Source organism: Lithobates pipiens, unplaced genomic scaffold (genome assembly GCF_037356315.1).
Source record: "Lithobates pipiens isolate NorthernLeopardFrog02 unplaced genomic scaffold, aLitPip1_a1.2 Scaffold_18, whole genome shotgun sequence".
Lineage (NCBI taxonomy): Eukaryota > Metazoa > Chordata > Amphibia > Anura > Ranidae > Lithobates > Lithobates pipiens.
Genome location: NW_027507758.1, coordinates 483931501 through 483955903, shown reverse-complemented (window position 1 = coordinate 483955903; position 24403 = coordinate 483931501). Strand labels below are relative to the sequence as shown.

The following is a 24403-nucleotide window of genomic DNA, read 5'->3' as shown; positions in this document are numbered from 1 at the left end:
AACGATCGCTTAGTGACACTGGCAAAAGGGGGTGAAAGGGTTAACTCTAGGGGCAATCAGGGGGTTAAACCTTTATGGGGGGGCTACCCTGGACCTAACACTAACTGCCCTGGCAGTTTTTATTGTCACAACTGACACTGAATGCAGTGATCAGTAAATAAATGATCACTGCAATCAGTGACACTGTGACTGGGAGGGGGAGGGGGCGCGATCGGGGGGGTGATCGGGGGGGGGGGGGTTTGTGTGCCTATGTGTACCTACATGTCAGTGTAGTGTTGGTGCACACTTACTTTCAGTGTTCTCCTCGTAGTCCGGTCAAAAAGACCGCCCCGAGGAGAATGACATCACTTCCTCCCTGCCTGTGTTTACATTACACAGCGGGGGAAGCTTCTCATTCGCCAGGAGCGATCGAGAGGGGATGCCCAGAAACCAACGGCCATCCCCTCATCCCCGGATCGCTCCTGAAGCGAAACGGACCGCCGCATCCAGCGGGAGGGGTTCCGATCTGACCCCCCACCCGCTGGAAGGCAAGCACGTACATGTACGTGCTTGTGCCTGTACATGCCATTCTGCTGACGTACATTGCCATGCGGCGGTCCTTAAGTGGTTAAAGGGAGATGGAAATATACATGGACTAACTTTATAAATAAGGACAAATAAGGGGGGTTAAAAACAATGGGGCAGTGCCGCTGCAGCGGCACTTTGTGGGCAGTTTTAACCCTTTTTTGGCCGCTAGCAGTTAAAACTGCCCCGCTAGCGTCCGAATAGCATTGTTAAAAATAGCGCTGCTTTACCGCCAGTGCCCACCCGCCCCAGTGTGAAAGTAGCCTTATGGTCCACCTTATAGCTGCCAGAGAGTACTGACTTACACCCTACCTGACAGTTCTATGTGATATATTGCTAATATACGCGTATTGGAATTTTGTTACTAAAAATAATTTGCAGAATACATATAGCCTAAATTTATGTAGAAATTTGATTTTTTAAATTGTTTTATTGGATATGTTTTATAGATGAAAGTAAAAAATCTATAAAAAATAGTTTTAACCACTTACGGACCACCAGCCATCATTATACAGCGGCACTTTGAAGAGGAATATCATTGTTATGGCAGCAGCTAGCTGCCATAACCCCGGTGTCCTTTTCTTCAGCGGATGGTCCTCCTTCAGATAAAAGTGGTCTCTCAGGCGGATTTGCCACAAAATCCCTTTTACCGTTGGCGGGAGAGGGCCCTCCCTCCTCCCTCCTGCCGTGCTCCGGTGGTCTCTGCCTCTTACCGGAGATGCCGGTAGTGGCAAAGTCGATCGGGTCCTTTCCCCTACTTGGCTGGTTGCCGAGTGAGGTGAAGATAGCCACCACTCGGCTCCATAACATTGACTGACGTCAAATGTCACTTTAGCCCTAAGCTCTTAAAGGAGAATTTTTATTTATTTTTTTTACATTACATTTTAATGTAAATATGAGATCTGAGGTCCTGTCATGCTTTTTTTATATTACAAGGGATGTTAACATTCCTTGTATTAGGAATAAAAGTTACCCAAACATTTTTTTTTTAAAAGGACAGTGTCAAAATATAAAATAAAAAGTAAAATAAATAAGAAAAAAATAAATAAAATTTTTAAAGCGCCCCATCCAGGCGAGCTTGCACGCAGAAGCAAACGCATATGTGAGTAGCGCCCGCATATGAAAACGGTGTTCAAATCACACATGTGAGATATCTCCGCAATCGTTAGAGCAATAACAATAATTCTAGCCTAATGCCCTGTACACGCGGTCGGACATTCCAACCACAAAATCTGTCTGATTTTTTCCAGAAGAGAAGAACAGAAGAGAAGAACAGAAGGCCAGAAGACAGCAGCGACAAAAGACCGGGCCACCGCTTGTAAAAGAGCTAGAAGAAGGTGCGGTGGCCCGGTAAGAAGAACCGAAGAGGGGGACAAGACCCCTGAAGAGGGGGACAAGACCCCCGAAGTCGCATAAAGAGGGCGGCGGCGAAGAAGAAAGCCGGGCTCCTCTGCTAGTAAAAGAGCTAGTAAAAGAGCAGAAGATAGCAGAGGAGTCCGGTGAGAAGACCCCCGAAGACGGAAGAAGACCCCCGGAGCTGTGCAATAAACTATTTTAACCCTTGTGTGTTGTGTTTTTTTTCACAGGTGAATGGGTAGGGGTACATTGTACCCCATACTCATTCACATAGGGTGGGGGGCTGGGATCCGGGGGCCCCCTTATTAAAGAGGGATCACGGATTTCAATAAGCCCCCCGCCCGCAAACCCCAACAACCAACGGCCATGGTCGGGAAGAGGCCCTTGTCCTCATCAACATGGGGACAAGGTGCTTTGGGTGGGGGGGCCACGCGGCCCCCCCTTCCCCAAGGCACCCCCCCATGTTGAGGGCACGTGGCCTGGTATGGCTCAGGAGGGGGGTGTGCTCGCTTGTCCCCACCCCCTTTCCTGGCCGGCCGGTTAGTGTGCGCGGATAAGGGTCTGATATGGACTTAGGGGGGACCCCCACGCTGTTTTTTCGGCATAGGGAATTCCCCTTTAAGTTCATACCAGGTGATGGGGCCAGCGACGCCTCCTTCACTGGTTCCGGCTACCTGGAGCCGTGTTCAAAATGAATGGACTTTCCTCCGTGTGTGTGGGCGAGTCCGTTCATTTCAAAAGTACGGCGGATAGTCCGGCGGACTTATTTCGCTGGACCTAGTCTGCCGCAAAAGTGCCGTGTGTGGGCAGGTAGCTCGTTCACAAAGTCCGGCGGACAGTCCGGTGGTTTGTCCGCCAGACTAAGTCCGCCGGATAGTCTGATATGTGTGTACGCGGCATTAGATTGCAGGTATCTTTAGCACTCAAGAGGCTCAGGGCTTCTCCACTGTCAATCGCTTCTCCAGTGTAATATCAGGATTCAGTAACTAATATTTTTCTTACATGCAAAAAGGATAGCATAAGGGGCCCACACAGCGTAATTCCATTTTTACTAAATGGACACACAAAACTTAGTTCCACTTACCTAAAACAGATGCAGAGAAAGACAAGATCACCGAACTGGAAGCTCCAGCAGCTGGACGTGAAGTCTCCAGTAGTCTCCATGCTTCGCCCTTCCCATAGGGAATCTTGGTACCCGGTGCGAGTGGTACCCAGTGTGGTATTCTGCTGCTGTAGCCCATCTGCTTCAGGGTATCAATGTGTTGTGCATTCAGTGATGGTATTCTGCATACCTTGGTTGTAACGAGTGGTTATTTGAGTTACTGTTGCCTTTTTATTATCTCAAACCAGTCTGCCCATTCTCCTCTGACCTCTGGTATTTTCCTCCACACAACTGCCGCTCACTGGATATTTTCTCTTTTTTGGACCATTCTCTGTAAACCCTAGAGGTGGTTGTGCATAAAAAAATCACAGTAGATCAGCAGTTTGTGAAATACTCAGACCAGCCTGTCTGCCACCAACAACCATGCCACATTCAAAGTCACTTAAATACCTTTTCTTTCCCATTCTGATACTTCAGCAAGTCATCTACAGTGGTGTGAAAAAGTGTTTGCCCCCTTCCTCATTTCCTGTTCCTTTGCATGTTTGTCACACTTAAGTGTTTCGGAACATCAAACCAATTTAAACAATAGTCAAGGACAACACAAGTAAACACAAAATGCAATTTGTAAATGAAGGTGTTTATTATTAAAGGTGAAAAAAAATCCAAACCATCATGGCCCTGTGTGAAAAAGTGATTGCCCCCTAAACCTAATAACTGGTTGGGCCACCCTTAGCAGCAACAACTGCAACCAAGCGTTTGCGATAACGTGCAATGAGGCTTTTACAGCGTCCTGGAGGAATTTTGGCCCACTCATCTTTGCAGAATTGTCCTAATTCAGTTACATTAGAGGGTTTTCGAGCATGAACGGCCTTTTTAAGGTCATACCACAACATCTCAATAGGATTCAGGTCAGGACTTTGGCTAGGCCACTCCAAAGTCTTCATTTTGTTTTTCTTCAGCCATTCGGTGGTGGACTTGCTGGTGTGTTTAGGATCATTGTCCTGCTGCAGAACCCAAGTTCGTTTCAGCTTGAGTACACGAACAGATGGTCGGACATTCTCCTTCAGGATCTCTTGGTAGACAGCAGAATTCATAGTTCCTTTTATCACGGCAAGTCTTCCAGGTCCTGAAGCAGCAAAACAGCCCCAGACCATCACACTACCACCACCATATTTTACTGTTGGTATAATGTTCTTTTTATGAAATGCAGTGTTCCTTCTACGCCAGATATACTTGGACACACACCTTCCAAAGAGTTCCACTTTTGTCTCATCGGTCCACAGAATGTTGTCCCAAAAGTCTTGGGGATCATCAAGATGTGTTGTGGAGAAATTGAGACGAGCTTTGATGTTCTTTTTGCTCAGCAGTGGTTTTCTCCTTGGAACTCTGCCATGCAGGCCATTTTTGCCCAGTCTTTTCCTGATGGTGGAGGCATGAACGCTGACCTTAACTGAGGCAAGTGAGGCCTGCAGTTCCTTGGACGTTGTTGTGGGGTCTTTTGTGACCTCTTGGATGAGTCGTCGCTGCGCTCTTGGGGTAATTTTGTGCGGCCGGCCACTCCTGGGAAGGTTCACCACTGTTCCATGTCTTCGCCATTTGTGGATAATGGCTCTCACTGTGGTTCGCTGGATTCCCAAAGCTTTGGAAATGGCTTTATAACCCTTTCCAGACTGATAGATCTCAATTACTTTCTTTCTCAATTGTTCCTGAATTTCTTTGGGTCTCGGCATGATGTGTAGCTTTTAAGGATCTTCTGGTGGACCTTACTGTGTCAAGCAGCTCCTATTTAAGTGATGCCTTGATTGTGAACAGGTGTGGCAATAATCAGGCCTGGGTGTGGCTAGAGAAATTGAACTCAGGTGTGGACAACCACAGTTATAGTATGTTTTAACAAGGGGGGCAATCACTTTTTCACACAGGGCCATGATGGTTTGGATTTTTTTTCACCTTTAATAATAAACACCTTCATTTACAAATTGCATTTTGTGTTTACTTGTGTTGTCCTTGACTATTGTTTAAATTGGTTTGATGTTCCGAAACACTTAAGTGTGACAAACATGCAAAGGAACAGGAAATGAGGAAGGGGGCAAACACTTTTTCACACCACTGTAGATGCCTAAATGCATTGAGTTGCTGCCATGTAATTGGCTGATTAGCAATTTGTGTACCTACATGTGTACCTAATAAAGTGGCTTCTGAGTGTACATGCTTCTTGTGTACGTATGGCTGCGGCGTGGGGAATGCCTCAGGAAGGGGGCCTTGCCAAGTAGGTGGTACGGGGCCCCATGAACCCTAACAGCAGCTCTGGTTACCTGGCTCAGATAGGGTTGATGCACACAAAGCTGCTGTTAGAAATCACAGGTCAAGGGGGCCCCTTACAGCCTACCTGGCAGCCGACACCCCCCCCCCCCCAACAAAATATATCAAAGCAATATTTTCACTAAAAATACACTAGAATTATTATTAGCGGACAAAAACATAACAGAGGACCTGTGTGAATTAGCCCTTTTTTAATTGTTTTTTACATTAACAAAAAAAAGTATAATCTTTTTTTTAAAAGTTTACATTTTTAAAATTATTTATTACAATGTTTAAAAAAAAAATATTTTTTTAAAATTATTTTTTTTACAGGATAGAGAAGCCATCAGTGCCACAGAAAAGGGGGGCATCACGGGGGGGGGGGGGGGTCGATCAGAAGCTGGCAGAACAGAGAGGGGGTTTGGTGCGGGGGGTGCAAATACAGGAACAATGCCCTGTGTCTCTCCCTGCAGGAGCTGAAAGCCGGCGGGAGGGAAACCCGCTGTCAGCTGCTGCAGAGTGCCACACAGGTCATCCTTCTGTGATTGCTCCCCCTCCCAAATTCCCCCTGCTGTTCAGGTCCCCCTGTATGCCTGGGACCCCTACAGGAGGACTGGAGGTCCCCCATCAGCGACCCTGGATGCACATAAAAGGTTAGGGCCATAGACTGCTCAGATCAATGTTTTTTAGTGGTGGATCACGCAAATGCCGCATGTACCAATCAATGATGGGCTGTCATGTTACATCTGAGATGAGGGATATGCATCCAGGACAAAGGGGTGGGCAGGAGGGACAGCTGCCCTGAGCACTGTGGTATTGTGTGAGGTGGGGGGGGCACCACAAGGAGATTGGGGGGGAGGGGATTTGTGTTGAGAAGGAGAATTTGGGGGGGCAGGACAGGGGGTAAGAATTGTTCTAGGAGGGCAAATTTGGGCAGGTGTGCTCAGAGTGGCGATTTGTGTTGGGAAGGAGGGTGGGGGGAAATGATTTGTGCTGGGGGGGATATGGGGGGTTTGTGCTATACCAGTAATATGGAAGAAGGGAAATATTTTTTTGGATGGGGGGATTTGTGCTAGTAGGGATGATTGTGGGTATTTGTGCTCGAATGGGGAATTGGGGTGGGAATTTGTGCTTGGAGGGGAAAATTGAGGGGTAGAGGATTTATGCGGGGGAAGATTCTCTTTTTTTTGGGGGGGGGGGGAGGATTTGTGTTGGGTGCATGCATATAGAAAGAGAGAGGATTGAGCTGGGTGCTTAGGGCTTGAGCATACTGATTAGTGCTCAACTTATTTTGGTGGGGGGGGTGGATTTTTGCTGACACATAATGCTCATACATCTTGGGGGAGGGGGTGCAATTTGGCATGTTTGCCCCGAGCTCTAGATGACTTTGTACTGGCACTGCATTCAGGTGTACATGTCCTCAGGTAATGGCTCCATGTGGGGTCAGCTGGGGACATGGCAGCCTGTCATTGGTTTATATTGGTTTTCTGATGGGCTGTGTCCATGTGGATGAGCCCCTCACATCTCCTGATCTTCACACTGCTGGTAGGTCAGAGCCCCAGAAAGGACCAAAGTCCCGGGATGAGTATGATAGTCAGAGCTGCAGATAGAGGCAAGGACAGGGTCACTAGCGAGTTAATAGCCAGGCTGCAGTGCCGGTTCCTGGGCAGTGCTCGTCCCCTCAGGAGCAGGCAGGCTGCAGTCCCCACAGGAGCAGGCAGGGCTGCACTCTCCATCCCCTCAGTAGCAGGCAGGCTGCAGTCCCCTCATGAGCAGACCGGCTGCAGTCCCCTCAGGAGCAGGCAGGCTGTAGTCCCCTCATGAGCAGGTCAGCTGCAGTCCCCACAAGAGCAGGCAGGCTGCAGTCCCCATCTCCTCAGGAGCAGGCAGGCTGCAGTCCCTGTCCCCTCAGGAGCAGGCAGGCTGCAGTCTCCATACCCTTAGGAGCAGACAGGCTTCAGTCCCCCCTCCCCTCAGTAGCAGGCAGGCTGCAGTCCCCGTCCCCTCAGTAGCAGGCAGGCTGCAGTCCCCGTCCCCTCAGTAGCAGGCAAGCTGCAGTCCATGTCCCCTCAGGAGCAGGCAGGCTGCAGTCTCCATCTCCTCAGGAGCAGGCAGGCTGCAGTCCCCATCCCCTCAGGAGCAGGCAGGCTGCAGTCCCCGTCCCCTCAGTAGCAGGCAGGCTGCAGTCCATGTCCCCTCAGGAGCAGGCAGGCTGCAGTCTCCATCCCCTCAGGAGCAGGCAGGCTGGTCCCCTCAGGAGCAGGCAGGCTGCAGTCCTCATCCCCTCAGGAGCAGGCAGGCTGCAGTCCCCGTCCCCTCAGGAGCAGGCAGGCTGCAGTCCCCGTCCCCTCAGGAGCAGGCAGGCTCACTCCCCTTTAGGAGCAGGCAGGCTGCAGTCTCCATCCTCTCAGGAGCAGGCAGGCTCACTCCCCATCCCCTCAGGAGCAGACAGGCTGCAGTCCCCATCCCCTCAGGAGCAGGCAGGCTGCAGTCCCCGTCCCCTCAGGAGCAGGCAGGCTCACTCCCCTCAGGAGCAGGCAGGCTGCAGTCTCCATCCTCTCAGGAGCAGGCAGGCTTACTCCCCATCCCCTCAGGAGCAGACAGGCTGCAGTCCCTTCGGGAGCAGGCAGGCTGCAGTCCCCGCAGGAGCAGGCAGGCTGCAGTCCCCGTCCCCTCAGGAGCAGACAGGCTGCAGTCCCCACAGGAGCAGGCAGGGCTGCACTCTCCATCCCCTCAGTAGCAGGCAGGCTGCAGTCCCCTCAGGAGCAGGCAGGCTGCAGTCCCCTCAGGAGCAGGCAGGCTGCAGTCCCCTCAGGAGCAGGCAGGCTGCAGTCCCCTCATGAGCAGGCCGGCTGCAGTCCCCTCAGGAGCAGGCAGGCTGTAGTCCCCTCATGAGCAGGCCGGCTGCAGTCCCCACAGGAGCAGGCAGGCTGCAGTCCCCATCTCCTCAGGAGCAGGCAGGCTGCAGTCCCTGTCCCCTCAGGAGCAGGCAGGCTGCAGTCTCCATACCCTTAGGAGCAGACAGGCTTCAGTCCCCCCTCCCCTCAGTAGCAGGCAGGCTGCAGTCCCCGTCCCCTCAGTAGCAGGCAGGCTGCAGTCCCCGTCCCCTCAGTAGCAGGCAAGCTGCAGTCCATGTCCCCTCAGGAGCAGGCAGGCTGCAGTCTCCATCTCCTCAGGAGCAGGCAGGCTGCAGTCCCCATCCCCTCAGGAGCAGGCAGGCTGCAGTCCCCGTCCCCTCAGTAGCAGGCAGGCTGCAGTCCATGTCCCCTCAGGAGCAGGCAGGCTGCAGTCTCCATCCCCTCAGGAGCAGGCAGGCTGCAGTCCCCATCCCCTCAGGAGCAGGCAGGCTGCAGTCTCCATCCTCTCAGGAGCAGGCAGGCTCACTCCCCATCCCCTCAGGAGCAGGCAGGCTCACTCCCCATTCCCTCAGGAGCAGGCAGGCTGCAGTCCCCATCCCCTCAGGAGCAGGCAGGCTGCAGTCTCCATCCTCTCAGGAGCAGGCAGGCTCACTCCCCATCCCCTCAGGAGCAGACAGGCTGCAGTCCCCATCCCCTCAGGAGCAGGCAGGCTGCAGTCCCCGTCCCCTCAGGAGCAGGCAGGCTCACTCCCCTCAGGAGCAGGCAGGCTGCAGTCTCCATCCTCTCAGGAGCAGGCAGGCTTACTCCCCATCCCCTCAGGAGCAGACAGGCTGCAGTCCCCTCGGGAGCAGGCAGGCTGCAGTCCCCGCAGGAGCAGACAGGCTGCAGTCCCCGTCCCCTCAGTAACAGGCAGGCTGCAGTCCCTGCCCCCTCAGGAGCAGGCAGGCTGCAGTCTCCATCCCCTCAGGAGCAGGCAGGCTGCAGTCCCCTCAGGAGCAGGCAGGCTGCAGTCCCCGTCCCCTCAGGAGCAGGCAGCCCTCTTCCAGCATCCTCCACCATCCCGGACAGCAGGCGGACTGCGAGTCCCATGATGCTTTGCACCGAGGCTTACACATTCCTCAGCTCCTCTCCAAACTTCTGACTTGAAGCAGCTCACGGTCGGCCCTCCGGAGCTCTTTAAGAGACGGCGTCACGGCGGACAGGGCTGGAGCTGATTGGTAGGGGCCCCCACCTCTCGTTCCGGGGGGTTTGTTGGAGTAATGGGGGAGGGGACAGAACCCCCCAGTAAGTTCTGAACAGAGAATTCAGTGTCACTGAGCCGCAGGCAGCGCAGGGAGACTCATCAGAGTGCATGGAGCTGGATAGGGAGGGCTGCGAGCTACAAAGGGAGCAGTGACGACTGGGTGCGGGGAGGACACCGGGGGGACAACAGGCTGAGGGGACCAAGGTAACTCAGGGACACCATGACATGCCTCAGGACCACTCATACTTTGTAGCTGAATGGTGGAGGTACAACCTGTCTCAGGGCTGTAATAGGGACATCCTGCTACAGAGGTACCACAGGGACAGGCTAGTTCTGGGTTGGCAGAGGTACCACAGCAGGGACAGGCTAGTTCTGGGTTGGCAGAAGTACCACAGGGACAGGCTAGTTTTGGATTGGCAGAGGTACCACAGGGATAGGCTAGTTCTGGGTTGGTAGAGGTACCACAGGGACAGGCTAGTTCTGGGTTGGTAGAGGTACCACAGGGACAGGCTAGTTCTGGGTTGGCATAGGTACCACAGGGACAGGTTAGTTCTTGGTTGGCAGAGGTACCACAGGGACAGACTAGTTCTTGGTTGGCAGGGTTACCACAGGGACAGGCTAGTTCTGGGTTGGTAGAGGTACCACAGGGATAGGCTAGTTCTGGGTTGGTAGGGGTACCACAGGGACAGGCTAGTTCTGGGTTGGTAGAGGTACCACAGGGACAGGTTAGTTCTGAGTTGGTAGAGGTACCACAAGGGCAGGCTGGTTCTGGGTTGGTAGAGGTACCACAAGGACAGGCTGTTTGTGGGTTGGTACAGGTACCACAGGGACAGGCTAGTTCTGAGTTGGTACAGGGACAGGCTGTTTGTGGGTTGGTACAGGTACCACAGGGACAGGCTAGTTCTGAGTTGGTACAGGTACCACAGGGACAGGTCGGTTCTGGGTTGGTACAGGTACCACAGGGACAGGCTAGTTCTAGCTTAGTACAGGTACCACAGGGACAAGCTGCTTTAGGTTTTGTGGAGGTACCACAGGGACAGCTTGGTTCAGGGTTTTTCGAGGTAATGGTGCAGGCTTCTTAAGGGCTGAGAGAAATAAACGAGAGACAGGCAGGTTCAGGGCTGATAAAGGAGATAGGACAGATTGATTCATGGTTGGTAGAGGTAATAGAAGAACAGAATACTTTAGGGCTGATAGAAACAAAAGAGGGGCAGGCTGGTTCAGGGTTATAGTAAAATAAAGGAAGACCAGGTTTCAGGGTTGACCGAGGAACAGGCTGGTTCAGGGTTGGTAGAGATAACAGTGGACAATCTAGTTCATTATTGTAGGTTAATATATGGAGGAACCAGTTCAAGGTTGGAGGAGGAGCTAATAGAGGAACAGGCTAGTTCAGAGTTGGCAGAGGTACTAGCTGATTCATGATTGGTAGAGGTAATAGAAGACTGGCTGGTTCAAGCTTTGTAGAGGTAATAGAAGACAGGTTGGTTCAGGGTTGATAGAGGTAATAGAGGACAGGCTGGTTCAAGATTGGTAGAGGTATCCACAGGACAGGCTGGTTTAGGGTTAGTAGAGGTAATAGGACAGGCTGGTTCAGGGTTGGTAGAGGTACCAGAAGAAAAGGTTGGTAGAAGTGGCAGAGGACAGGTCAGTTTGGGGGTTGCTGGGATACTATATAAACAGCCCAGTTCAGGGTTGTCAGCATAGGGACATACTGATTTCGGTTTAGTGGAGGTAACAGAGGGAGAGATTGGTTCAGGGTTTATAGGAACATCAGAAGGACAGTTTGGTTTAGGGTTGGTAAAGATACCACAGGGAAAGGCTGATTCAGGGTTGGTAGGGGTTTCAGAGGGACAGGTGGGTTCAGGGTTGGTAAGGATACCACAGGGGTAGGTTGGTTCAAGTTTCATGTAGGGACATTATAGGTCAGAGTTGGTGTAGTGGCAGATGCATTGAAGGTCTTGGAGGGCATATAGGGTTGGTAATGGGCTGCCCAGACTCTTTCCTCCGGTTGACGTGTGGTACATGCACACTGTGGTGGATATTAGTGTAGACAGGAGCATTGAAGGGAAATGGTTAAAGAAGGATAATGCAGGGGGTTGTTCAGTTTGAGAGAGAGATGATTCTGTTGTATATGAGGCTGGATGAGTAATGCCAGGGATAGAAGGTAAACTAACAGAATTCACATCCTCTGCAGAACTTGGGAGATCACAAGGACTAAGGCTGCCAGTGTATAGAAATAATTATATCCCAAGCTAATTGCACAATTATAGAAAACAACATAAAGATGATACAGTTGCACTATGTTGTGGGAGAAATATAAGACTCCAAGCCATTGGACAGAGTCACCAGGGGTTTTCAGGGGGGGGTTGAATAGTGTCAGTCTGGTGTGGTCATTACTTTAGTATAGGGCATTGTACACACTATCTGAGTCCAGCAGTATCACCCTGGTTAGTGTGTGTTCTGTTACCTCTGGGAATGGGTTCACTTGCCCAGATCTTGCTTCTATGGTATGTGTTATCCATTGCACATGGCTTGGTACCTTTGTCCGATTTCTACCCCTTTGGCCGTGAAGAGGGTGACTCAGTAACCCGAAGACAAGACGATGGTGGATCAGGATTACTACCTATCTCTAGAGCATTTACTTTCTTTGGGGACAAGCACAGTGGTCTTTATGTGAGTATATTGCAGAATATTACTATTCATTGTTATCTTGACATAGATGTAAAAGAAAGTTTCATATCTTGCCAATCTAATAGACTTTATCCACCAATCATTCTAAAAGAATATACAAAAGTCGAGTATTAGAGTAATGACATTTATGGTGCCTTGCTAAAAATGAATTCTCTCTTGTATCTTCTGTGCAAGCTGAATTGGGTCACTTTTAAGTGGATATGATTAAATATTAGTATCACAAATGTGGGAATTTGAGCATTTGTATGGGAAAGGAAACATTTTTTTAAACTGTACCATGCAAGCACACCAACATTCACCCTGAACAATATACAGATTCCTCCTAAGGACACAACTGTAATACTATGTAACATCATACCAACTCAGTGTGGATCACAATTTCAAAATGTAGAGAATGCAATGCAGAATAAGGCAGATCAGTGTGTATTTACTATTAGCTGGCAACTATCTAGATATCAGTTTTTTTTTCTTATTTCACTTTATTAAAACAAATTTGATTTCTTGCCATAAGGTATTGTACTTACGGTAGTAATCTTAGTAAACAAAATAATACTTTCTGGTGAACCCTACCTTTTTGCACATAGGACCCCTGGATGTAAGGGAAAAAAAAAACATATTGGTATTTCAGTTTTGGTTGGTTTTAATCATTTGCCAGCATCCTATATCTCACAGAAGCTCCGGGAGCAAGATATCCGGGTAGTAGTTTCTGCCCCTGCTTACAGGGGAATAACAAAGGTGTCACTGTGTCTCAGCTGGATTCACCAATTATTAGTTTATATTATATGGAGAATCCATCAGTGGGAGCGTAACACCATCACCAGGCTTTGTATTGTCTGTGAGCGGAACAAAGAATAATTCTGATAGGAATCTTTCAGCACTACAGCTCTGAGAGATATAATAATCTGACAGATGAATCTACTACAGTATGTAAAAGTAGAGCATTGGATGGCCTTGCACACGGCAAGGGAAAAAAAACGATTTTTATCAGTACAGTCATTTTTCAGGTGTATTGTTTTCTATTGGCTGTGTAAAGATTAGTAAACCTGTTCTGTGTTTACATCTGTAAAATGAAAATAGAAAAATCTGAGTCTAAAGTCCTGTGTATGAACTGTATTTTACAATATATGCAGGGCCGGTGTGTACATATCAATAATGTGTAATCAGTTTAATCACACACTATTGAGTTGACATGTTGGCCCTGAAAGACCATCTTTAATCTAGAAATGAAGGGCGCTAGGTGGCAAAAATAAATATCTGGGTTCTAGCAACAAAGGATGCTACATATCAGGAGCCGCCTGCATCCTAGCCTAGGGCCCTCGGTGGGAAGGGCCAGGGTGACACATGTAAACATTAGCACAATGGATACATGCATACAGTATACGGAGAAGATTTTTGCAGGATCTTGCTTAGCCAAACTAGTGTATTATCTTACCCTTAACTTGAAGCAAATTATCCAGTATGATTTATTTCAAATCATTTTTATTGGTTTATCAAAGTATAGAATAACAGGTTAACACTACACATTGATATTATCAAGAATAGTTACATATACAGTAGTGGAAATGCACGTAACAATAAACAAATTTAAGTGCTACCCAGATAGGTTCCTTATGTATTAAATATGTATAACCGACTACGAGTGTCTGCTTGGAAGGCTGCTACACCAGGTTCAACTCAAATATATGTATGCTGAGCTGCCTAAACAGGAGCCAAAAGGAACCGGGGGGGGGGGGGATAGAATAAACAAGGAGGGGAGAAAAGGGGGGAGAGGTAAGCAACCCTGTTGCCTTGTGTCACCAATTTATATCAGGACATCAGGTATATATAGTAATTAATATGAAGCTTAACCGAAGTTCACTCTATGTTTCATTGAGGAATTCTCTCCAAGGGGACCATTGTTCAAAGAATTTGGGAAGACCCCCTAGTTTGTAGGCCATTAACTGTTCAAGATGGTATGTCTCTGAGATGAGATTTACCACTTCCCCAACATTTGGTGTCATGGTGGATTTCCATCTTCTCATAAGAATTAGTCTAGCAGCAAAGAGTATCCAGTATGATTTAAAAACTTGCATGCCTAGAAATTTGCTGAAAAAATTTAGGATTTTGTGAACTGCTAGTTGTTAAGAAGGTCAGTACAATGTCCATAGTACACATACAGAACCTTATAACTGGTGCTCCACCATGACCCTAGGGTAAATAAAGACCTACTTCCTCCCGATGAGGTTTGTTACGTGTTGTAGGTGCCAGGTGCTGGGCAAAGTGCACAGTGGGGTGAGAAAGGCCATAGTCTTTGGAAAACTGAGCGGTTCAAGTAGAACTTGTACATTGAGTCCTGTAATAGGATACTTTCTAGAAGCAAGTTTGTTACCCTGGGCTGTAATTGTTGCTCAGGCTTGATAAATACCGTACTCCTAATACGTTAAAGCGTCTCTCTATAGTCAGATGCACTTAGAACACTTCCTTGTTTAAAAGTAAACAATAGGTATAGTATTAACCTGACTTCCTTGAATCATGAAGATTTGCAAGCTTACTACAGTATTATGGTCAAACAATTCCTTGGAAAATTCATGCACAGGTTCCTGTAGAGATTTGATCAACCTGAGCATTGTCAGATAAAGTCGTGTTGTGTATAGGACATGTGTGATAGAGCACATGGTCAATTTGTTGAATTTTCCAGCATACTGAGAAATATTTTGAACCTGCCTTCTTATAACGTCATAAAAGGTAATGATTTCTTCTATAGCACACACATTAAATGCAGTGTTATAACAGATTTGGGACAGTTGTAATGCTAGGTAAGGACATTGTGACAACTGTCAGAACTTGTAGATACAAAGAAAATGTGGCCACGTGTTGCCAGTTAAAAGCTGCACATGCCATATTGCTAATCTGACTTTGCAGCTGTAATAAAAGATGTTAGAAATGTAGATCTTATGTTAGGGGAAACTGATGCATACCTGTAATAGAGCTGCACGATTCTGGCTAAAATGAAAATCATGATTTTTTGCTTAGAAGATAGGTCACAATTCTCTCATGATTCTCGCGGCGTAACATCATCTTTCACATTAAAAAAAAGAAAAAAAAATTGTGCTAACTTTACTGTTTTTTTAATTTTTATTTATTGAAGTGAATTTTTTCCCAAAAAATTCCATTTGAAAGACTACTGGGCAAATACAGTGTGATATAAAATATTGCAGCAATTGCCATTTTATTCCCTAGGGTCTCTGCTAAAATAATATATATATATATATATATATATATATATATATGTTTGGGGGTTCGAAGTAATTTTCTAGCAAAAAATATTGATTTTAACGTAATAAAGAAGTGTCAGAAAAAGATTTAGACTAGTAGTTAAACTTCCTGCATTTTTGTTGAAAGCTTGGCAGACTGCCCAGATTATTTGTTTACACAGAAGTTGTATCCCTTTGATCTAAGAAGTAAGCCTTAGTTACAATGTTTCAAGTTCTAAACTGCCTGGGATGCTTTCTTTTGACAGCCAGTGAGCAGATAATCTCTCCACTTGTTTATATGAAAGAATCACCTACTCTCAGCAGGAGAGATCGTCAGGTGGGGTGAATTGAGATCGCGATTTTGTAACGATTAATCGTGCAGCTCTAACCTGTAAGAAAACAGAGCAAAGAGAGCAGCTAACATTGTTCAAAAGAATATCACCTTTTATCTGCTATGCCTACAGAAAGGGCTTGTTCTTAGCAAATATTATTTTAATACTCATAGGAGTAATGTGTGATGCCTTGCTTCTCACAAGAGTTGCATTGCATCTTTGCAGGACCCAGCTCAGTTAAATTAAAGGTGAAAACAGAGCACAGTGCATCAGAAATTCAACATGCAGTACATCAGAAATCCAGCACACAGTTCATCATGTTGGTGGCAACAAGCTGTGTACAATGTTTTTTTGCCATGTTTTGTGTATTTTGAAAAACACAACAAATTGCATGATGGTGCAGGTGGTGAGATGAGATCGAAATTATATCTGATTTGCTGTGGTCTACTACATTTAAGCCCAACTCCAGGCTCCTCCTTCCCATTTGGCTTTCACTAGTATGTTATCCTTTTTTTGTTATTTTTATAATTTTTTCAAGTCGTCTGCCCAGTCAGTTGATACGGCAGGGTCCTCTTCTCCTCTTTTGCAGGCCTGGCAGTCTTTACTGGTGGAGAGAGTGGCCCTGATGGGAATACATCAGTGTCGCTCTCTGCGGGAGAACACTGTGAATGTAGGACACCATAGTGACACACCCCAATGACACCCTGCACTCACAGTATGAATTGAGAGACGGTTATCTAAAATGAATAAAAATAATTTAATATGAATTGAGAGACGGTATTGCTGCTAGATCTGCATGTCGGGCTGTACTGCAGAAGAGCTTAGGACTTTAAAGTTGTAGTCCAGCCTGAGCTCATTCGGTTGGGCTTCTCTTACGAGTCACAGGAGTGCAATTTGTTTTGCACTCCTGTGACCCATTTTCAGCAGAGAACGGTCTGAAATCTGCTGATGTCACCCAAGTTCAGTCCAGGCACCGCATCATCCTGACTTCGGACGTCTGGATTCGGCAGGTGCCTGGACTGATGGCAGTCTCAGCCTCTCAGAGAACCACTGAGCTGAGCACTCCAGTGAGCGTGGAGGAGCAGAGCATGAGAGTTGTTGTTTGACAGTCAGCAGCTCTCCTCTCGGGGAGGTGAGAGAACCGAGCCATCGGCGGTGTTCAATGGCTCGGTTCTCAGTGCAGTGTTCTCATTGGACTGATGCTGCATCCACCTAGGTAAGTATGATTAGGGAAAAACAAACAAACCCATATTTCTCATTTAAGGCCCAGTTGCAGCTTTGGCAAAAAGCGGAAAATTGATCCCCCAGCAGCTCTCAAAAATAAAAAAGCTGTGTCTGCTATATAGCATATTCTGCAAATCTGTGCATTTGCTTTGTCCTAATGATTGGATATTAGATGACATAAAAAGGGTTCACAAGGTGACAGTGGGGCTGATTTGCTAAAGGCAAATGGGCTGTTGTGACTTTGCAAGCAAAGTAGCTCTTTGCAAGGGAATTTTCTCCAGAGCTTAGTGGTTCAGGTGAAACTCTGCTCTAATGAGAGAAATTTCTGGGTCTGCATTCCTTTAGACATGATTTCCTATTGGGAGTATCTTATTAAAAAGGACATTTTTGTTGCAGGGGATGCCAAAAATCTGACTTGTGTAGACTTCTAGGAAAATCAGTGAGCCCATCACACAAGCACCACATGATGTTTCTAGGGGGCGTTCTGTAAACATATTGCATTGCATTTTACAGATAATTACAGTGGTTGCAGATTGAAAAGGAAAGTTAATTTTTAATAACATTCAAACAAAATATGACTTTTTTTCCCATGAAAGTGGAGCTACCCTTTTAGGCTGCATTCACACCTGAGCGTAGCGCTTTCGTAGCGCTTTCAAGCGGTTTTTTGCGGCGTTTTTTACCGCGATTCGCGGCGTTTCTTACCGCGTTTTTTACCGCGATTTGCCGCGATTTTGTGCAGGGCAAAAGATCACCAATGTTAAAAGAAGAAAAACGCCCAAATCAGCCCGATTCACGCGACAAAAAAGGGTCCGGAACTTGTTTGAGCTTCAGGTGTAGGGCTTTAGGCGACATGGAGTGGAGATGTGAACCATCCCCATTGAGAATAATGGATTTTTTCCCCTCCAGCATTTTGTAGCTTCAGGCGTCAAGCTACAAAACGCTCAGGTGTGAATGGGGTCTAAAGGGAAAATATGATGTATTATTTTAGCAGTTTCTGTAAAGTTGCATGACTTATTTTTATTATTATTATTATACAGGTTTTATATAGCGCCAACAGTTTGTGCAGCGCTTTACAACATGAGGGCAGACATTACAGTTACATTACAATTTGGTACAAGAGGAATCAGAGGGCCCTGCTCGTTAGAGCTTACAATCTAAAAAGGAAGGGTTAATTGATACAAAAGGTAATAGCTGTGGCGGGATGAGCTGATGGATGAAGTAAAACAGTGTTAGTTAGAAGCAGGATAGGCTTCTTTGAAGAGAAGGGTTTTCAGGGATCGTCTAAAGATGGATAGATTAGGGGACAGTCGGACAGATTGGGGTAGGGAGTTCCAAAGGATGGGAGAAGCTCTGGAAAAATCCTGGAATCCTTTATATGCTTTCTCTTTTATATTGGTGTTTATTGTAAAAGTTTACAGATTAACCATTAGAGGAAGTAATTCATGACTCAGCGGTTTCACTCCGCTTCCTGCTTAAAATGGCCCTCCTGGGTGCTATGTAAATAAAACCCACACTGTAAAAGAAGATGCTGTATACTTGCCTTTTTGGAGGCCCGTGTTTTCAAACTCTGCTGCTTTGCAAATCCCCAACTGCTGCATATATCTGGCAGTTCCAGGTTTGTTGAAAATCTACTCCCCCCCACCTACACCTCGAACTGTGGTTCCTCCCGCAGGCTTGTATGTCCTGCAGTGATGTAGTAGCTGGTAAGAGGAGCCACAGCATGTGATGTCCTTCAACAGGCATGGCAGTGTTACAATCACCGTTGTTTTAGCTGGCCATACGCTCAAAGATTTCTTTTGCTCAGCCTATGGGTGTAATGAAAGAAATAAAATAGGTTCCCTCATCCTTGCTAAACAGCATAGATGAAGGACTCGCCATCCATGGCCATTGCATTATGACAGCTAACACCTGCAGCTGTCAGAATACTTAAAAAGTAACTGCAGCTGATTGAATGCAATCATTGTTTAGGTTACAGTTTTTCACCCGGCTCCTTCAAGAGGAGTTCCAGCCTGGGGGGAAAAAAATAAAAGCCTTTTAATATAAGGACACTTACCTGTCCAGGGAGCCCGCGATGTTGGCACCCCAAGCCAATGCGTTCATCAGCTCTGGGTGCAGGCACCGGCATCTTCACTAAGGGAAACAGGAAGTGAAGCCTTGTGGCTTCACAGCCAGTTTTCTACTGCGCATGCGTGAGTCACGCTGCGCTTTCTGAATGGTCCCGCTGTCTTCTGGGAACTCTCTGTCTCCCAGAAGGTGGAAGGGGTCGGGGTCGACGGAAGTGGGAGCTGGTATCTGGGTTTGACAGGTATCTGCTTCTCCCTCCCCCTGAAAGGTGCCAAACGTGGCAGCAGGGGGAGGGGGGAAGGAAGAAAACATGTGGAGCTTCCCCTTTTGGGTGGCACTCCCCTTTCAGTCTTCAGATCGAAGTTTGGCAAGCTGGGTGGTGGTGACAGGGCCACCTATGGATCGAATTTTTGCCTATTCAGCAGGAAACGGATAAAGTTTGATCTGTGTAAGGCCATAACAAGTTAAGCTCCATACACAAATTTAAAAAAAAATGAAATATTGATATAACTGTCAAAATTAAAATGCCAAATACATTTCCTTTTAAATAGTCTATTATCACCCCATCATCACAGTCTAGGGCAGCACAGTTTTGACTTTTCCTGTATCATAACCCATTTATTTAATTCCTGTATTTATTAATGCAGAGATATTGCAACTTACTTTACAGGGTATACAGATCCAATGAACTATGCCTGTGTGATTGCCACTGTAAGGGGAAGCTAAGTGACAAGGAACTGTGGCCCTGTGCAGAGTTTGAGTCATTTTGAGACTGGGGTAATGGTGATTGCGCTGGGTCATTTTGTCTTTGGGTGGAAATAGCCCCCATAAAAAATCTGGCTCAGCAGCTGTAACGTGACAATATTAGCCTTACCTGTAATAATTTCTACCCTGCTAAATATGAAAGTGTGATACTATTTCTGACTTTTGGTTATTTAAAATGCGTAGAGGTTGTAGATTTAGATTGCAGCTGGATAATAGAGGAACAGAGGGCTGTGTCTTTTTCTTAGGAAATCCCAAATCAGTGGCTTTACAGGCTCTTGCAACATACTTAGACACATATTGTGTTGTGTTCAAATCGTGACTCAAACAATCATGTTCAGTGTGTGTACAGTGGGATAACACTTCAGAAAGCAGAAGGGTTAACGCCATTTAAAAAGGCAGTATTTATAAGACTAGAGAGAGGTGGGTGGGTGTAGGGGAATAAGGTCTCTGCCTTCTGACCTTCTTTTATAACAATTTATACAGCTTATGCAACAATATAGAAAGCTATTTGCCCCAGTGAAAACAATTTGTTCTTAGTATGCAACTCCACTCCCTAAAGTTTGTAAAGTTTTTTTTTTTTTTCTAGCTGAAAGGAAAAAAAATGTGGAAATTTGACTATTTAATTCCTTGGAGTAGTGGAACTAAATCCAGATGTAAATTGCTGGAAGCAGAGGATCTCAGCAGTGCTGGATTAAAAACACATATACATTTTATTCTTCAAAGCAAAACATTTTCTAGCTGCACACACAAAAAGCAGAGACTTGTGTACGTAGCAGTTTGTTTACTTTCCTAGACACACAAGTTAAATTAAGTGTTAGTGTACATCTCTGTTCTCATTGTGTATGTAAGATTTATGATGTGCTTTATATTGCTTTATACCACAGACTGCAAATGAGTCATCACAGTGTTTTAAGTACAATAATGAAACAAAAAGTTAAATATCTTAATGGTACAGTATATGAACCATGGGTTAATGTCATGTACCTTCATATGATTGGACACTGGCAAGCTTTTAAGGACACCCCACCCCCTGGGGCACCTTCCCTATAACCCCACCCCACTCTGTGAATCTTCAGTTCTGTGCTAGTGTCAGAAAGTAGTGGACCTTTTCACCTTCATAGAAGAATGTTTCACTAGTTCATTATTTTTCTTCATAGTTCCCGGCAAATTCTTCAATCAACATCTCCATTTTTTAATGCCTACGTAGATGCAGTGTGTCTGGACTGGTGCAAACTCAGTAAAACTTTGGGAGCTGTACCCAGTTTTGGGCACTGGATCCTGCATAGGTGCTCACCTTGGCACTTGGTGCAAGGAGTGCAGACATCCATAGGGTGTTATAAAGGTCCAGGGTCATGATACATCCCTATGGAACCCAATGGCCACCATGACTGGCGAAGCCTGGACTTTATATAAAGTCCAGCAATGTGAACATGTAAGGCAGGGTCCCTCTGCATCTCTGACCATTACTGTAAAAATGGGGCTATGCTTGAAATAAATTAATTTCACACTTTAAACTTGGTGCAAAAATTCAAACTACTCAGAGCTTAGTCACAGATGCATGTCCTGGTGTTACATCATACCACTGGTCACACACGTTATTGCTACTTCCTCTTGGAGCCCCTGTAAGGTATTCATGTCCTTCCTCCCACCCTTTTGCCCCAGGGATTTGTTACGTGACGGTCTATACCTGGATTACCACATACTCCTTACAGACATACTTAACCTATTTTCTGCACTCTACTCCATGAATATCATCCAGGTGAAACCCTCACCTGTAGCTATGGTGGAGACTAGGTGAAAGGGAACCAATTTAATACAGTCATCTTTGTCCAGGGCTCAGAAGCACACTGCCTCTCCTACTTACATTTCTCAACCTGGGTCTTATGCCGATATGCCAGTCCTAGAGGATGCATACACAAAACGAAGTGAAGAGAATATAGATCCAGTATTGGAAGAAGCTGTGGAGGATTTCCCTTCCCCAGACTGTCAAAATGTTGAAGAAGGAGCTTTATGCTACATGCCTGCTAACATTGAAAAAGATATTGCCTATGTCTGAAAAAGCCTTGACATTGCTTTCCAATGTCTCGCCATTCACCTTTGGGTACAAAAACCCCCCACTAAATCTTGAAACACAATCCTTGTGCACGTACAAACAGATTGTGCAGTCTTTGGTGACTGGATCATATCAACAAGGATTTTTATCTTCCCCAAAGTCTTTGACAGTTTCTATGCAGTAGAAAAAGAGTTTGCAAAGAAGGGGGTCAATCCTGTGGTTGATGGCTGTGGTCTCTGTTATAAACAAATATGTCATGGTACCTATTCAAGATGTTCCTTCTTTCAAAGATTCTGCACGTAGAAAGCTCTCTTTGCTTTGGATTTGCAGGCTCGGCCCTGCAACCACCTCTTGCTTCCATTTCAGTATGTCAAACTGCAGTTAACTGGATTAGGACAAAGAAGAATCAACATGACCATGTATTTCAGGATCATTTTACAGCAATTGCTTTCTGCTCTACTTTTTTGTGTGGATGCCCTAGAACTCGTCATATGACAAATTTCTGGGAAGACTCTCATATCCACTCACGTGCGCAGAATCTTATGGATTAATACTTGGACAACTAATAAATTCCTCTGAGATTGTCCTACCTGTAAAGTATCCTTACACATTTTAGCTACGTTCCTCCCACTCCATTAGTGGAATAGTTTTCACATTATATTTTTGGGGGAAATGTTCCTCCATTCAGAAGTAAGGATGCCTGTTTCTGATGCGGTGTTACAATGTTCTGCAAAGGTAGTTGTAAGGGAAAAACCTTTCCATGTGCGCTTGAGATCCCCAAGCTTGCCATGTGATCCCTCCACAGAGTTCCACTTTCCTAGAATCCCTTATCTTATAGGGTTGTTTTGGAGACTCTTGTGTATGAAGACTGCTTCACAGTCACAGATAATTCAATGACTGTAAACATTGCTGTAGAGACTGCCTGATCAGCTTGACCTGCTTTTGAGGAGTGTTCAGTAAAGGTTTTGCAGCAAGAAGTAAAGTGAATGTGTCTCTTGTATCCAGTGATGTTATCAAGAAACCTGCTCTAAGAAATGGAACTTGGACAAATACTATGGTGTATGGTGGGCTGAGGGCTGCATCAAGAGAGGACCGTGCATAGTAGGTTTGTTTCCTGATTCGAGGTGTCACAGTAAAATGGACTCCTGGAGAACAAGATGAGACGCCTCCAGTGGTGAGATGTGAGAGCCAGTGGAGGTTGGACTCTTATGCATGTGCTTCGAGAACCCACTGGGTACTACAGGATGTAACCTGGGAAACTGGCAGCCTAGATGGTCCTGGTGGTCCCTCAGAAGATATAATGTAAGGGAAATATTTAATGGTTGGTTCTCGTCTTCACTTCACATAAGGCCCTCCACATTTGTATTTTTAAATACTATTAAGTAATGGGAAAAGGCTGGATAAACATATTTGTATATTTTGCTCCCAAATGCTGTCAAGAGAACATGTTTTTTTTTATTTCCAATAAGTTATTTTCATTTATCAGTAGTAACAATTTACAGATAACATGACTATGTTAGAAAATATGAGGGAGATGCTATTCATTGTTTTAATATTGAATAAAGCCTTTTGCTGTTGTAACCACAGTATGAGACATCTAGATTGTTTGAGTGTTTTTCAAAGAGTCTATTGCATCCTGGAAATGTTATCCCACCATTTGATGTTCCTGATATGTGTCTGTTATACCCTGTACTTAAAAAAAGTATCCTGTTTTATTTGTATTGCTTCCTTTGTGTGAAATACCTGGTGTTTCTGCCTTCTGCTTTCCTATATCAAACTGACCATACCAAGCATGAGGGCACATCCATTCCAGTGTGGTCAGTTTTATTTTATTTTTTGCTGCGAGAACGGCTTGTCTGTTGTCCAATGGTCAGATTTGTGCTGAGAAAATAATTTCTCCTGCGCTCTGGTGTCTAGGTCCTCAGTATGTGGTGTAACCAGCTTCACATAGTAATGTCTAGCATCTTGCAGTCCTCCTCAGAATAATGGGTATTCAGATACTAAAAGAAACAAAAAAGAAAAGGAGGGTGCACCAACCTAGTGCATTACCACTAATAGAGCTTTATTCAATAAAGCACAGCAAAATATATACTCACAAACGAGTATTGATAGAAGGCATAATCAATAAAGCAGAATCTACTATTCCAAACATCGACAAGCCAGGACCTGACGTCGAGTGGATCAAACGATACCCCAAAATGGCTAACGCGTTGTGAGGGAGAACCCCTTTCTTCAGAGCTTAAATGGGCAATCGATTGTGAGTATATATTTTGCTGTGTTTTATTGAATAAAGCTCTATTAGTGGTAATGCACTAGGTTGGTGTACCCTCCTTTTCTTTTTTATTTCAGATTTGTGCTGACACACCTCTCCTGCATAGCCATTCACTTGAAAGACCAGTGTACTGCTGTTTCTTCACCCCCACCTCCCCACCAAGTCTTTTATGCAGCTGAGAACAGAGGTCATGTGTACACCTATATTAAAAAAAAAAATTATATATATATATATATATATATATATATATATATATATATATACACACACACACACACACACACACATATTGTCTTTTATTTCTATCTTAGACTGAATGGGTTGTTTTACAAGACAAGGGTTCACATA

The 24403-nt window shown here is 45.8% G+C and overlaps 1 protein-coding gene across 8 annotated transcripts in view; it reads left to right on the top strand.

The window, feature by feature from the left end:
* The first annotated feature begins 9234 nt into the window (after nucleotides 1-9234).
* Nucleotides 9235-24403, top strand: part of SNED1 (sushi, nidogen and EGF like domains 1) — a 287199-nt gene continuing 272030 nt past the window's right edge. For 4 of the 8 annotated variants that reach the window (XM_077488457.1, XM_077488453.1, XM_077488455.1 and 1 more), the window contains exon 1: nucleotides 9235-12094. In XM_077488457.1, the coding sequence (XP_077344583.1) occupies nucleotides 11897-12094 (198 nt within the window). In that variant the 5' untranslated portion in view covers nucleotides 9235-11896. The remainder of the gene's footprint in view (nucleotides 12095-24403) is intronic. The other 4 variants (XM_077488456.1, XM_077488458.1, XM_077488452.1 and 1 more) reach the window with 1 other exon arrangement.